This window comes from Sycon ciliatum, chromosome 9 (genome assembly GCF_964019385.1).
Source record: "Sycon ciliatum chromosome 9, ocSycCili1.1, whole genome shotgun sequence".
In the NCBI taxonomy this organism is placed as follows: domain Eukaryota; kingdom Metazoa; phylum Porifera; class Calcarea; order Leucosolenida; family Sycettidae; genus Sycon; species Sycon ciliatum.
Window position 1 is genome coordinate 15,596,589 of NC_088651.1, and position 14,628 is coordinate 15,611,216.

Genomic DNA, 14,628 nt, shown 5'->3' on the forward strand with positions numbered 1-14,628 from the left:
AGCTGTGTTTCTCCCCAACTCCCAGTGAACCAGCTTTGCCACCATTCAAGTTGCTATAATGAAGCTGCGTGAAGCGTCGTTCCGAATTTATAAAGGGACTGGGTTACGCTATAATGTCCAATAACACCACCAGCTACTTGACAATCAGCTGATGGGGGTACACTGCAGTACAGTCTGAAAACAGCAAGCGTGCTACTGAAGTGTTTGGTTTTGCACGATTCATGTTCACTTAGCTTCCCCTCCAATCGATCGTCGCGTCTCTAGAGCCCCGCGAGTTGTGTGGTATGTTGAATCGTGGTTTGACCGTATTGTCCAATAGTCTTGCCGGTACCTATTGCCTTCGACATGCCTGTACATCCGTCAACGTCTTTCACAGCTGAGACTGTTAGCTGTGAAGGGCCCACACACAACGTTGATAAACAAGACTTGTTCAACTGTGTGAAGAAGCAGCGCATCTGAGTGTTGGCCAGTGTGGCCACAATACAAGTTGCTGGTCCCTTTGTTCCTATAGATTAATCATTGGCTCTCCGTCCGAGTCTACCCAGGCTACCAGTTGTGTGACATAAAATCATCTTGTCTTTTCTTTTTTGAATTCTTTATTCTCACGATGGCACCATCTTGTTGATGTTGTTGTGCCGCTGTGTCCAGGCGATTTCTTCCGCAAGCTGTATGGTCCGTACGCCGGCTGGGCACACTCTGTAAGTACACGTCTTCACTCGCATCCACTGTGCACTATCCTATCAAGCAGGGGCGGGTCCAGGTGGGGTTCCAGGGGTTCCGTAAAACCCCCTAAATTTCTAAATTTCGTAAATGTACTACTGGCAATCATATGCATGTCCGTACAAGTACATGTATCAGCTATTCAGTTTTGACTATACTGGAACCCCCATGTAGAGATTGCTGGATCCACCGTTGTTAAGTGTGGTCAAGTTATGCTGGTAAAAAATAAGCATTTTTTAAAAAGGTAATGAGAATGGGATAAACTTCAAACTCAAGGTAAACAGTCGGGGAAGTGAACTGCCAGAAAAGCGAGAAAAAGAAAAAAATGCCGATCCCATCAGGACTCGAACCTGGGACCGTGATTGCCGTGAGCTATGCTCTAACCATCTTTTTTTATATGTTACATACGCGTACTTCCTTCCTGAAGCTGCTGCTTCGGTGGTATGCTCACATCTCGCTTACTGTAAGCCAGCAAATATTCGGCGCATATTTATTTTCGGCTATTTTCAGCCTGGTCATGTTTGGCCGAAAATTTGTTGTGGCCGAAATTTTGTTTTGCGAGGTTCAGTGTGACAGTGTATACAGGCGGCAGCAGTACAGGCCGGAAAATTGATGCGGCCGAAAGGGGTTTTAGCCCTGGGAGGCCGAAATTTGAATGGGCCGACAATTTGTAGACTTTCAGTATCTGGGCAGTGCAGAACCGGGCGCTCCCCATAACTTGGGAAATGTCCGTAACGCTGAACGATGTACGGTTTTGACAGGGACGGGTCACTATTTCAACAACACTTGCCGAAAGAGTCAGGCCCGTCGCACTGGCTTTGGAGGTGGGGCGGCGGTGGAAGGGGGGTCCGGGGGTTGTCCCCGCGGGAAAATTATCAAAAATTGAAGCCAATTGCAAGCCTTTCCGGGCATTTGGTGCCATTTCAGTGTAACTACAATGAAAGACTTTTTGATTCTGCAACAAACCAAGAAGACGCTACGATTGGGGACATAGGTTCTTCATTATCTTCCCACGGGAAAAAAGAATTCAAAAATTGAAACCAATTTGCAAGCATTTCCAGGCATTTGGTGCCATTTCAGTGTGTTGTGAGTGCAATGAAAGACTGTTTTGATTCTGCAATAAACCACGATCGGGGACAAGGATTCTTCATTATTTGCCACGTTTGGGCTGAGCTGCGATCATGGAGTGTGGTCCAAAAAAAAAAAGAAAAACGGCCGAAAAAGTGACGGCCTTGAGAGTAGTAATATTTCCACTACAACTCACCCACAGGGTGCCCGGTAGACCGAGGTGGCCAAAACTTGGAGGTGTGCTAAAAAGAGATACAGTCAACCGCTTAGGGGGCCATGTGTACCCGCCATATCATCCACAAAATTATGAACGGCTGTCGTATATGTTGCAGGTTGTTGAGTGTCTCAGTACTCCTTGTCAGTATTGTGCCATTTTGTCGAACTCGCTGACTGTATATGATCTGGTTACCCTGGTGGACAGTAAAGCTGTGTTCCCAACTGGCGCGTGGACGTGGTACGCTTGCGTTTCATGCGTGCCCAAACGCGCGCTCAGGCTTTCACAAAAAAGAGCAATCCGAGTCGTATTTAGCGCGTGCGACACCTTCGAGTACTAATGTTTTGACCCCGCCAGTCAAAGTAACTGGCATGTACGCTGATACGCGCCTGATACGCGCTGAAAATTCCAACATGTTGGAATTTCCATTTTGGTGCGTTTCCGTATGCATGACGCCCCAAAAGCCAGCAAAAATACGCACAAACGCGTGGTTTCAAGCGTACGCGCGCCAGTTGTGAGCACAGCTTTAGTCCTAACTCATCACATTTTCTCCATCCGAGTCCATTCATCACATTTTGTCCTTCTTTTATCATTGCTTTTACTATGATGGTCAAATTAACGGTGATGAGTTAACAGTGATAAACGAGGTAGATGTCTGTATTTTTGCAGCTTATACTCCGGAAAATACGGTAATCAAACAACTGCTTCCGCCAGCCCTGCATTGCTTTCCATTTTTCTGTCCTATCAGGTGCTCTTCAGTGCAGAGTTGCGTAAGTTTGGAGGTGGAAAAAAGCAAGCCAGTCCGCGGCGCAAGGCAGCAGCTGTGTCACATGACCAACCTCGCGCCCAGACCGCATCGTTAGCAACGTCATCGTCATCGTCCACCGAGCGAAAGTCGGCTGGCGATGGACGAGGGGTGCGCCGGAAAGCAGCGGCAGCGCCTCCATCCACACGCCAACCTAGGGCGAAGCGATCCTGTAGGCAGTGATCCTGTCGTGGGCACTTGAGGACTTGAGCTGAGTGACTTCGCACTTCGTGTTTATGCCATCTTCATGTCAACTGTATGTTCCAAAGGGACACATTTTTTTAAATAGGTTTGTGTTGCCATAGGAACGTGTCATTAATTTTATGATCATATAATATTATAGGTACCGGCTTTCAATTTGTTTCTTAGGCCAGCAGGGTGTTAAGATTTGATCATGGTGATGGTATGGTCTTGTTTACCAAGGACTGCCTTCAGTTCTAGTCCAGCTTCCACCACTGTGAACAGAGTCTGGATTGCTTGTCGGTGATGCACCGGGCACTGTGCAGAGCAATCGTTGTGCTGGTAGACATGACGCTCTGTGCCTGTTGTGTGAGGACTGCTGAACGGTGGATGCTGAACGGTGGATGCTGAACGGTGGATGCTGAACGGTGGATGCTGAACGGTGGATCATGCATGTCACCTGTACACTTTAAAACGTGTAAGAAAGAGTACATCTCCCCTAGAGTGTGCAGAACCCAGGGGCGTCGGACAAGGTGCGGTCACTACGGTATTGCCCGTACCACGTTCAGGTACCCGGTGAATCAATAAAATACACTGGTCTGGGATCTAAATTTCCAAAATGTTCGCCTCAGCCACCACCCCCCCCCCCCCCCCCCCACACACACACGAGTAATTTGCACTTCAGATGGCTGACCGTACCGCATTAACTTAAAATACCTTCCGACGCCCCTGCAACCTTTATACAGTTCTGCGCCGCAGAACGTCACATCACATGACGTCATGGTTCAATAGAATTACGCTGGCAAACAGTGCAACGTATCCACAAGAAAGTTGAACCCAGAGCAGGTTTAAATACAAGCCTGTACTTCGAAGTATCTATCATGCATAGGGTGCAAAAAAGGCGTTCAGGTTTGTCACGTGATGTGAAGTTCTGTCGTCGCAGATTGCATAGCTGGAGTTGCACACTCTTGGACGGTATTTACTCTTGATGCGAACAAGAGTGCAAAACTCCCGGCATGACTAGAACAAGACATAATGCACTTCACTTCTTGCATTGGAGTTGATTGCAGTGGAATCCAAACTTCTCTCGTCAGTGGTACGATTGTATTCCTCTGCCACCGAGTGATTCCAAAACAAAGAACCTGTGCAAAGGAGCAGACCTCCCAATTGAAACGTTTCTTCTTCTTCTTTTTTTAAATAGACCGGTGCAATGAGAAATACAACTTCAAAAATATGAATGGTAATGGTGGGATTCAAGGATGGGGTGGAAACCAGATATTTAGATATCAGAAAAATGAAAGATTTATTATCAAGAGAGTTCCGGCTTTCAATCTGAAGAACGAGTTGATTTCTAGCCTTGTATGTATGCCGGCATAACAGCGGCTTCACTGCTCGGCAGTTCTGAAGGTGTCCTATCCTGAGATGTGTGGCGCTGAACTGCGGTACACTCACAACATCGCTGTGCACGCTTGCCTTCTACAGAATCTTGACGTATTGTTTTCGATTTTCGCCTGACGATCGATTCAATTCGTGAAACTCAAGAGTTGCGGAATCGCAACTGATTGTCGATCTGTTTGCAAATCTTAACATAAAATGAGCGTGGACTGGAGGGAGTGTGTTGTGCTGTGAAGAAGCTCGCGCTGTGCGGGTATAATGATCACTCAAATCCAATGCCGAATGTCCGAAATCCCACAGCGTTCGTTTGGGTTTGTGGCCGAGCTGGGCGGGGTGCTGCAAACGTAGCTATTCCGGTCTTCGTGCAGAGGTGACGTGTAACATCATAGCATGGGGCTGCGTCCGTATACTTTGCTTCAATATGCAATTGCACAGTGTACATACACCGTCCCTGAAGCGTAGAGCACCGTTCACACTCTCAGTTTAGTCACAGTACGCGTGTCATGGCAGAGCGACTACGTGTATACTAGTCGGTATCATGGCAGAGCGACTATATCGGTCGGTACCAAGCCTTCATTTCACTATCCCATTTTTCAATCATACACGCTGCAGTGTAGAGCTCCCCCTCACACTCTCAGGTTAGTCACAATATGCGTGTCATGGCAGAGCGACAATATTGGTTGGTATCATGGCAGAGCCACTATACTTGTGGGTATCAGGCCTTCACTGCCGGTGTACGGATCGCTCGCCCAGATCCACTTCTTGCCCGCGGTCAGCTGATCGAGGGTCACCGCTGATTGGCTGTCGTCATGACCACCACCGTTGCCAGTGGTCGACTTGTGTCGCGTGAAGAGCCACTGCCCCTTTTGACATGGCAGTTGCCAATCACTACCGGCCGAGAAGGAGCGTCGGCAGACAAAGCGAATGCTCTGATTTGCCTGTGCATTCCCGGTCACGGTTTGCGGCGAGCGTCCGTCCGCGACGGGCTTTGTGGCGCCGGTCGTGTTTGTCGTTGTTAGCGGTGGCGTGAGCTCGCTGTCTGCATCGTGTTGGTCGGTGGCCACCGAGGAATCGCTGTGGCTCTTGACCGTTCTCATTACGCCTGTGCTTGCAGTGCCGCCGCCAGCACGCCGCCTTACTCCCGCTGACCTGCTGTGACGCACAGGTCGACCATAACCGCTGCCGCCAATGTTGCCATAACCATGACGCCCGTATCCATCACCACCACTGCCACCGCCATTTTTGTTTTCATAGTGACCATGGTGTGGTCCTGTCGTAGGCACGCCAAGCGAGTGCGAGGTGAGTTTCGAAATTGCGTAGCTGCAGTCCGCGATGCCCGTTGGTGGCTGTTTCTCTCCACCGCCTCCTCCCGTCCTATGCTTGTCCGGGCGCGTTGACGACATACTCCCCGGTGCTGGGCTGCTGACTGTGCCGGTAATGCCTGTGTTGTTACCCGCGGCAACGCGCCCGTGTTTTACGTTGCACGCCGTCAGGTTCATGTAGTGCGGCCTGGAGCCACCGCCGGAGCGATAGCGTGACAACGTGGACGGCTTGGCCGCATAGCCACCGTTGAACGACGGCAGAGCGTACTGCAGAGAGCTGCTGCCTGCGGCGGCGGCCATGCTGTTCGTGCCGCGTCCTAGCTGCGACGGTGTGCTGTTGTCCATGTCCATCATGCGTTGGTGGTGGTGGTGCTGGCCAGTGGTGTCCTGTACTGGCAGGCGGCGGCTGCAGAGCGCGCTGTGCATGTTGCGGTGCCGGTACTGCTGCTGGTGGCGCTGCGACGCCGACCGGCCCATGTCCAGCTCCATGATGCTCTGGCCAGTGCCCACGTTACCCTGCTGCTGCTGCTGCTGTTTGGACTTGCTCTTGGTGCTGGCCAGCTGCGTGTGCAACATTAGATTGGTCACGGAGAGGTAGTGAGGCCCGCTACTCTCGTGGGTCAATACACCAGCAACAGCAGCAGCAGTAGCCCCGGGTGTGCCATCGGCCTTTCTCGCACCAGCCGCATCCACGCCCGTGGCCATCGCAGCCGTAGCAAAAGCTGGAGTTCGCCGTCGCTGGTCCCCACCACCGCTTACACCACCACCAGCACCAGCGCCGCTGCCATAGCTACCACCAATGGTGGGAGCAGAGCAGGTACGCGGTGGCGCGGTACGCAGTACTATCGGCGGTGGGCACTGCATCAGCTCCTTCTCCTCGTTGCCGTCGTCACGGCGAGCGCTCAGCGAGAGCAAGCGCCGAAGCTCCGACAGCTGGCGGTTGCGCTCGATTGCGTTCAGGCGCGCCACCTGTTCCTGGTCCGTAGAGAAGTCCACCGAGACGGCATCGGTCGGCGTGGCGCTGCTGATTCGCGGTGCCATGGTAACCATGACGGACATCTCGCCCATGACGGGCGCCGCACCACCACCACCGCTATTCCTGACTGTGGTGTCTGACGCGCCGCTAGTGTCTCCATCGTCGTGGCGATGTCGTCGGCGAGGATCCAGCGACGCCGGCGACAGTACATCTGGACTGCTGTAGGACCGAGCACGAGGGTAGGCGGCACCGTCGCTGCCATGGCGACGACGTCTGCGCCGTGCACTGCACCACTCGTCGTACTCGGGCAGGAGCGCTTGGCGAGAGTTTGCGCTGGAGTCGAACGCCGCTTTCAGGCTGTCGTTGCGATGCAGCGTGCTGCACGTGCTGATCTGCGATGCTTGCGACGAGTGTTGTCCGGACGCAAGAGTGCTTGCCGACGTCTCCCTCAGCTTGCCACCGCCAGTGGCTATATTCCCTACAGCGCCAACCACACCACCTTCCAGACAATTAGCAGCGTCCGCTGTGTAGAAGCAGTTCTCCTGTTGCTGCGTTTGAGGTGGCGCGGGCCGCTCCAGCTGTCTGCAAGCTTCACTGGGTACGAAACCCTGGCTGCCATGGCGATCCTCCACCCACAGCCACGACTTCTGGTTGCGCATCACTTCAATGACGTCATCGCGTCGCACACTCATCTCGTCGGGCAGCTGTGCTGTGAAGTCGCTGACGACGACAGCACGGTCGCCGCTGGCGAGTGTGTTATCCGCGTCATGGCAACTGCGATCGTGATCCTGTCTGGCGGTGCTGCGTACGCTCACGCGATGCGAGCGGAACCACTGCGCGTAGACAGTGTCGTCGGCGGCGACACCCTCGGTCTGTGCTAGCTGGGGTTTCTGCTCCGAGTGTCCCGTCACCGCCACCGCCACCGCGGGCATCATCACACTAGATTTTGCAGGCCTTGCTGTCTCCGTGACCGCATGGATATTCGGCGGACCGGTTGGAGTGACCTGGGCTGACGCCGAGCTCTCCTCGCCGGAATCGCAGCCACTGTCCGATAGGTTGGACTTTGCCAGCGCGGCCGAGTGCCCCGAGTCATTCCGTGCATGCAGCTGCTGCTGCTGCAAACGTGGCTTCGGTCGGTGTACGTAAGAGCCACCGGGGGGATTCCCCTCGGACACTCCAGAGTCGGGCGTGGTCCGGATCATGCCATGGTCCGGGTCATGGATGTTCTCACGTGATCTGAATTGTTCTCCACCATGTTGCGGCCGATCACAGGTTCTGGTTGCCGCTGTGTTGGCGTGGGAACGATGACGCGGCGAGCCACGCAGGTTGACAATGAACAGCTTGTCCTGACCCGCGGCGCTCATTACCGACGGCGAGGGGGTCTGGGCGGCGCGGGATTTCCCCACCGCTCGGATGAACTGCACCGGCAGTGTTTTTGATCTCTTCAGCGTGCTGCCTGGTGGGTCCAGTTCTGCGGTGCTGCTCTGTGGACGTGACATAAGGTCCACAAGGGTGTACGCACCGATGGACGCATCATCATCATCATGTTCGTCGTCATCGTCGTAGTCGTAGTCCTCACTGCGGTAGTCCGGCTCATGATTCTCTCCAAATTCGTAGTCGTGTGGCGTGGTCGTGCCACATCTCCACGGGTAGGCGTCAGTGCTGCGCACCGTGGCGTATGCGTCGGAGCTCTGCGAATTGCCCATCCTGGCTGGCACTGTACATGGGCAAACAGACACACGTACAAGCCACACACACACACACACACACGCACGCATGAGCGCGCGTGCACACACACACACACACACACATGATAGCATGCACACACCACGCACGCACAACGGGAGCATCACAGCATGGTATGAAGTGGCACGATCTGAATCAATCTGAGGCAAGACAATGCATGAGGGTAGGGATAACCTTCCCATGATAATTATTGTATTGAAGTACTGTAGATCTACATGCACGAGGCCCTGCACGAGCGTAACAGGTAGGCTTTCCATGATCACTCACATCCATGTCTTCTTCAAAACGCGAACAGTTTCTTCTACACTGTGGTGTCTCACACGGAAGCGTTAAAAATCATGAGATCTATTATGGCGCTACTGACTCTCCCCACCCCCCCCCCCCCCCCCCCCCGCTACAGTACCCGTAAAAGTACAAGCAACCACGACTGTGCAAGGACAGGTTGATCAGGTAGGTACTAGTATCCAGGCGGCAGCAGGTGCACAGCCTAGCCTGCTTAGCTCTTGCACTGAATCGGGACATGCTTCAGTTCACGCAGCAAGAACCGCAGCAGATCAGCAGAGTGCAGTGCAGCTGTTCGGTCGCACGTACTCGCTGTGTGTTGGAGCTGCGTTGGAACTACTTTGAACAGAACTGGCGGACTAGGAATTGATCGTTGGCCGGTCGTTCCAGGAGCCACTGTCGTTTCCTGGCGTGCTATTCGGCCTACGATCTACCTCACCAAGCGGGATGATGCCCACGGTGGCTTCTCTGCTGCTAGCTTGTGGAAACAAACGTACACTGTGCGCGTTAAAGTAACTTAGTTCCCAGGGGCTGCTTTTATAAGTTACTGCTGACTGCTGTACGACTCTACGAGCCTGTGTCAGTGTGTGTGTGACGTGTGGACACGTACACCATGTACACGGTACAGTTCTGCTCGATCAAATCCGATCACGTGGACCAAGTAAACCCCTGCGACTGCTCACATCACTGTGTTCGCAGGTCTAGGGATGTACAGCGCTCGGCGTGGCATTGACTCGCTGGGTCGGATTTCGTCTTACAGCAATGCATCAGCACAGACGTGATCGACCACGGAGTCTAGGCACCTGCGCAAGCAAGGACTTTGGTCAGTCCCCAACAATATGCCACACACAACTAAACAAGCAGTGGCCGGCCCCGGCTGTAGCACCTATCCACACACATAGCCTTCACATTAGTATTACATTCACACATGCACATTCGCCTGTACAATATGCCTATGGTGAAAAGCTGCATGCACGATCACATTCAGCCTGCACGGCCAATGAGCATGGATCATCCCCGTACCGTAGCAAGCGTTGAACTGTGAGACGAGACTCGTCAGCTGGCGACTCGGTCGTCCCATATCGCACCGCGCGCGCCGTGATCGCTTCCATCCACTTGTCCACAATGGTCCAGGACGCTTGGACCACACACATAACCGCTATGATTTTATAAACGGTACTGACAGGGTTTCTCTCGCCCCATTCCTACGATATACGCGATACTGCAGCACCGCATTCCTGCGCTGATCCTTGACGGGATGCAACGCCGTCAAGAATGCATTGTTGCCACTTCCGACACCCGACCCGTAAGCGTTTCCTCGGCGCGGCGCAGAAACCTCCGACTACTGTTCCGAGCACACCCGTCAACTTCGGCGTTCTTGGAGCTTGGCTAATCGAAAGAATTGCTGATCGAAAGAATGACTGGTCGTCTTGATCGGCGGCAGATGCTGCGCTGATTTGCTCTGTTTTTAGTAGGCCTGTGATCATGGCGATAGCACTAGTGACCAGATTATGATCCATTTTCGGCACCTCTCTCGCGATAAGAGGAAGGGGGATTCCCCCCAGCAGGCGACGCTATCGTAGTGCAGAGTTCAGTCACAGTGCAACGCAGCAAACACTCCGAATATGGGTTGTGGCGGCACAATTAACCAACCAACAATTCGAACCATCTCCGGTCTCCGTCAGTAAGCTAGCGCTCACTGTATTTCCCAGCGATCAGAAACTACAACATCGTTGTCTGTTTCTCATCTACCCAGTTCCTGTACTCAGAGTCGGAGCAAGCGAGAAGTGCTGCTTCTCATAATGCATGCGGATAAAGTTGAAAACCTTTACCGGGTATACCCGCGATCAGTCAAGTCTCCGATCCTTAGCTAACGGGTGGTTACAAGTGCATGACTAAAATGCTGACAAATGGCCATTGACATTGGGCTTAATATGTGGCAGTTCTGTGAGTCACACATGCGCTTGAGCACAAGGAACGTCGGTGGAATTAAGCTGCAACCCATCGCTGTCAACCGCTCTTGCAGCCGTTCTAGCGCTGAATCTGACGCGGCTCTGCGTTCCAAAAACACATGACACTGCATCAACAACGCATGGTGCTCACTGCTCAGTGAGCGTTTCAGCTTGTGTTTGCATTCCACCCGCTCTCCTATCCGATCAGCAAGTCCCCAGTACTTCCAAATGCTCGTATGGCGATCTGTGACAGGACATCTGGGGTGAAGGGTAACTTAGTTAGGCGTGGTACAAACCTCATAGCTTACGATTTTGACGCTCCGACACACGTACATAGAATGACTGTCCCGAATAGAGCGCAATGCAGATGAAGGAACGATTCGTAGCAGCGGAAGTCCTGATGAAATTAGGCCCCACAGCTATTTCGCCCGTGGGCTTACAGCTTCGAAGTACAAAGTACAATGTACACACACACAAACGTCGTGTACGAGTAACGATATACCTCAGAAATATAGTTGCCAGACTACGACTTATCCACTTTTAAAAAGGGGCTTCATTGGGATAATGACACAGCGGTGCAGTTCTGAAAATGACCTCGCGGCTACTAATGACCAGGAAGCAGAGAAATGAACGAAAGCGTGGAGGACAGAGAAAGAGCGTTAGATTAATTTCCTGGGCTCCAGCGACGCATGGAGATCACAGCAGCCTGATTGCATCCTCTCGCCCTCAATCGCAGGATGACGAATTCCTTCCCCCCAGCTAGTCCTAGAGCGCCTGCGGATGTGCAGCGGAAGATTCTATTCCGCTGGAGGACGGCATTCAACCCGTCGTATACGAACTGGCGTAGCACCTTCATGTGAATGTATTCGCGGCGTAGCACCTTCATGTGAATGTATTCGCGGCGTAGCACCTTCATGTGAATGTATTCGCGGCGTAGCACCTTCATGTGAATGTATTCGCAACTTGAAGATGTAATCACAACTTTCCATTAAGTTAACCCTGCCAAAAATCAACTAACATCCTGTCTGGTTGTAGTTAAATCCGAGAACAGGATTTAGCAAGGTTAGGAGAAAGGACCAAGGAACTACAAGTTACGCGGTAATGTCCACTAACACTTGACAATCAGCTCATGCGATCCTTTTTCTTTACTATAAATTAATCATTGGCTCTCCATCCGAGTCTATTAGTAAGGTGTATTCGCAATAGCGGATCACCGCTAGTTTGCTGCAACTCCGACTTATATTCGCAATAGCGGATCACCGCTAGTTTGCTGCAACTCCGACTTATATTCGCAATAGCGGATCACCGCTAGTTTGCTGCAACTCCGACTTATATGCTTCGTGCAGTCATCACGCAATCACGCACTCTTAAAACCCGGATGACTCTCAGCTGCAAACTGTGCGGATCCATCAGTGTATTGTCACTCTACATCTGCTCATCTCCCATGCAGCGGGCAGGTACCATTGAACCTCATGTTACTGTACCTCACTTCATCACAGTGACTCTGTTCCGGAAACACTGTCTGTGCCAATTGCCATGCAGCAGTGGTGATGCACACGAGAGAGCACTAATGTCTACTTCTAAATTCACAGGGAAAGAAGAGTAGATAACACCGTTCAAGGTCCCTTTTCTCTCCCTCACTTGCTCCTGCTCCTCTCTCTCTCTCTCTCTCTCTCTCTCTCTCTCTCTCTCTCTCTCTCTCTCTCTCTCTCTCTCTCTCTCTCTCTCTCTCTCTCTCTCTCTCTCTCTCTCTCTCTCTCTCTCTCTCTCTCTCTCTCTCTCTCTCTCTCTCTCTCTCTCTCTCTCTCTCTCTCTCTCTCTCTCTCTCTCTCTCTCTCTCTCTCTCTCTCTCTCTCTCTCTCTCTCTCTCTCTCTCTCTCTCTCTCTCTCTCTCTCTCTCTCTCTCTCTCCGTCACTTTTTTAGTACAGGGCTGTGTACCCAAGTGTATGTAACGTGCCATTGAGCTACTACACCTTGCTCCAAGTGTGTGGCATTTACCTGCATAAACTTTCGAGAAAGTGCATCAGTAGGATCTCAGTAGCTACATGTACGTACAATGCAATACAACAACACTGGCTGGTTGGTGGCGAACGCCCAGCACGAGACCCTTTCTAACAGTAACAGTACAGTGTTCATGGAAGCTTGGGCTAGAGTGTGGACTGCCGACTAGGGGTTTGTTTGTTTGATTTACTTCGCCAGATACACAGTTCACAGTTCGTGTTTAAGGATATTTTGAGATAATTCTTTGTTGCCTATTCTGCAGTTGCATGCTTATTAGCACCTCATTGACCCCGCTCCTTGCTCATTTCGTTTGGCCTAAGCGAAACCTAATCATGCTTGCTTGATGATGTCAACGCGAAAAGGCTCATAATAACAATAAAATACACATGTATTTCTGGCTTCTCGTCTACCCATGATTATGGCTAGACTCTCAATAAAGGATGAAGAAGGGTTCAAGGAAACCAGGGTTACTCAAGAGTCGGTCATTTGTAGTTTTTTTTACGGTTGGCCACTGTCGCCATAAGAACATACATGTATGACAGCCGCGCATGTCAGTACGTATAAAACGACAATCGTGGCTCAGGCAAATGTGTCCTCATGAACAGAAGCGGCATTCCCTTTGTGTTGGAGAATGCATCAATTGCTCTCTTCATGCTAAATGTGTGTGTGTGTGCGTGAGTGTGTGTTCGTGTTTGTTTGTTTGTGTGTGCGTAAGTGTGTGTTCATCTGTTGGTTATAGAGAGATCGCGAGTGAGCAATTGAGAGAACCAGGAAGAGAAAGGGAAAGAAAGAGAAAGAGTGAGAGAGAGAGAGAGAGAGAGAGAGAGAGAGAGAGAGAGAGAGAGAGAGAGAGAGAGAGAGAGAGAGAGAGAGAGAGAGAGAGAGAGAGAGAGAGAAAAGAGAAATAGAACGAGATCGTGAATGAGAGACGGAGAGTGAAAGAAGGAGAAGGGAGAGGGAAAGAGAAGATAGCGACAGAGAGGGAAGGAAAGGGAAAGAGAGCGCAAGAGCCATGTTCAAGTTTAACACGTTTCTAATGTCTCTTTAACGTTAATAGGACGTGATGCAAACTGCGGTGGACCAGATTGAAAGTGTAGTTTCACTTACCAGTCCCTGTCCGCCACGATGTAACAGGAAGTTGTAGACTGTCTTCATTCACTCACAGACACAGGTATAACCACCAACATCAGCTGGTTCCATACACAGTCCTTTTCCGTTAGTTCCGTCAGCCACTGTGATGGTCGGCTGGGTACACGACACTACTAAACCACTAAACCACTCTACTCTAAACGCACACGCACTGCTATAGCCGTACAAGGAAGTAGTGGGTGGCGAGACGAAGTAACGCTGCCACAGCTCGCGGTGAAACTGATGTCTTTCCTCCTAGCTACTTTGGAGCAGTCAGCCTCACGAACTGAGGCCAGGCGTTTGTCTACCTCGCTCTATACACACCGCCTCAGAAACATCACATCAGCAGGTTAGCAGCCACTGCCTCTACCGAGCCGAGGGAGAACAACACAAACGGCTATCGAACTGGTTAGCACGGCCATTGCCCGTGGCACTAGCTTTTACAGTAGCAGATCTCCTGCCGTTCGTGCTACTAGTTTAGCTGCATGCAGGCAACACTGATAGTTTCGTGGTGGTGGTCGAGTCGCATTCAGCGCTCCATCGACTCGTGTGACCAGCACTTAGTTTCTTACACGGACTGCAGGAAAACAACACGATCTTGTCTCGATGGTAGGTAGGCACGGTCGCTCAACCTTGCCACTCAATAAACATGACTCGAGATGTGCAGTTAGGCCCGTAGATCTACATGTACGTGGCAGTGTAGGTGAGAACGGCTGTGCCATGCATGCGCAGCACCATACCATTGCACTCAGCCTTTACGCGGGGATGCGCTTTCTCACACCCGACAGATAGCTGTGCGGGGCGACGGTTGCTAAAATGCCACCGTTCTGGACAGTGC

At 51.7% G+C, this 14,628-nt stretch overlaps 2 protein-coding genes across 5 annotated transcripts in view; one reads left to right on the top strand and one right to left on the bottom strand.

Moving 5' to 3' along the window:
• Positions 1-3,489, top strand: part of LOC135824691 (N-glycosylase/DNA lyase-like) — an 8,060-nt gene extending 4,571 nt beyond the window's left edge. The window contains exons 6-7 of the mRNA XM_065337400.1: positions 649-698; positions 2,751-3,489. Of these exons, the coding sequence (XP_065193472.1) occupies positions 649-698; positions 2,751-2,990 (290 nt within the window). The 3' untranslated portion in view covers positions 2,991-3,489. The remainder of the gene's footprint in view (positions 1-648; positions 699-2,750) is intronic.
• Positions 3,490-4,047: 558 nt separating this feature from the next.
• LOC135825395 (uncharacterized) lies at positions 4,048-14,385 on the bottom strand. 4 transcript variants are annotated; one of them, XM_065338133.1, is made up of 3 exons: positions 11,601-11,758; positions 9,732-11,510; positions 4,048-8,397 (listed from the first exon to the last, which is right to left on the bottom strand). In XM_065338133.1, the coding sequence occupies exons 2-3, from the start codon at positions 9,787-9,789 to the stop codon at positions 5,069-5,071; spliced, it is 3,387 nt and encodes a 1,128-aa protein (XP_065194205.1). In that variant the 5' UTR covers positions 9,790-11,510; positions 11,601-11,758; the 3' UTR covers positions 4,048-5,068. The 4 variants fall into 4 exon arrangements, with proteins under 4 accessions (XP_065194205.1, XP_065194207.1, XP_065194204.1 ...); XM_065338135.1 differs by lacking the exons at positions 9,732-11,510; positions 11,601-11,758 and adding an exon at positions 13,770-14,385; XM_065338132.1 differs by having other exon boundaries at positions 9,732-11,758.
• Between the last annotated feature and the right edge of the window lie 243 nt (positions 14,386-14,628).

What these genes read in the sequence shown, in the direction of transcription:
- LOC135825395 (XM_065338133.1), bottom strand. Translation starts at nt 9,789, where the DNA reads ATGGGACGACCGAGTCGCCAGCTGACGAGTCTCGTCTCACAGTTCAAC. An exon ending in ACAGTTCAACGCTTGCTACG is followed by an intron (nt 8,398 to 9,731) that starts GTACGGGGATGA and finishes GCCCATGTACAG; the next exon opens with TGCCAGCCAGGATGGGCAAT.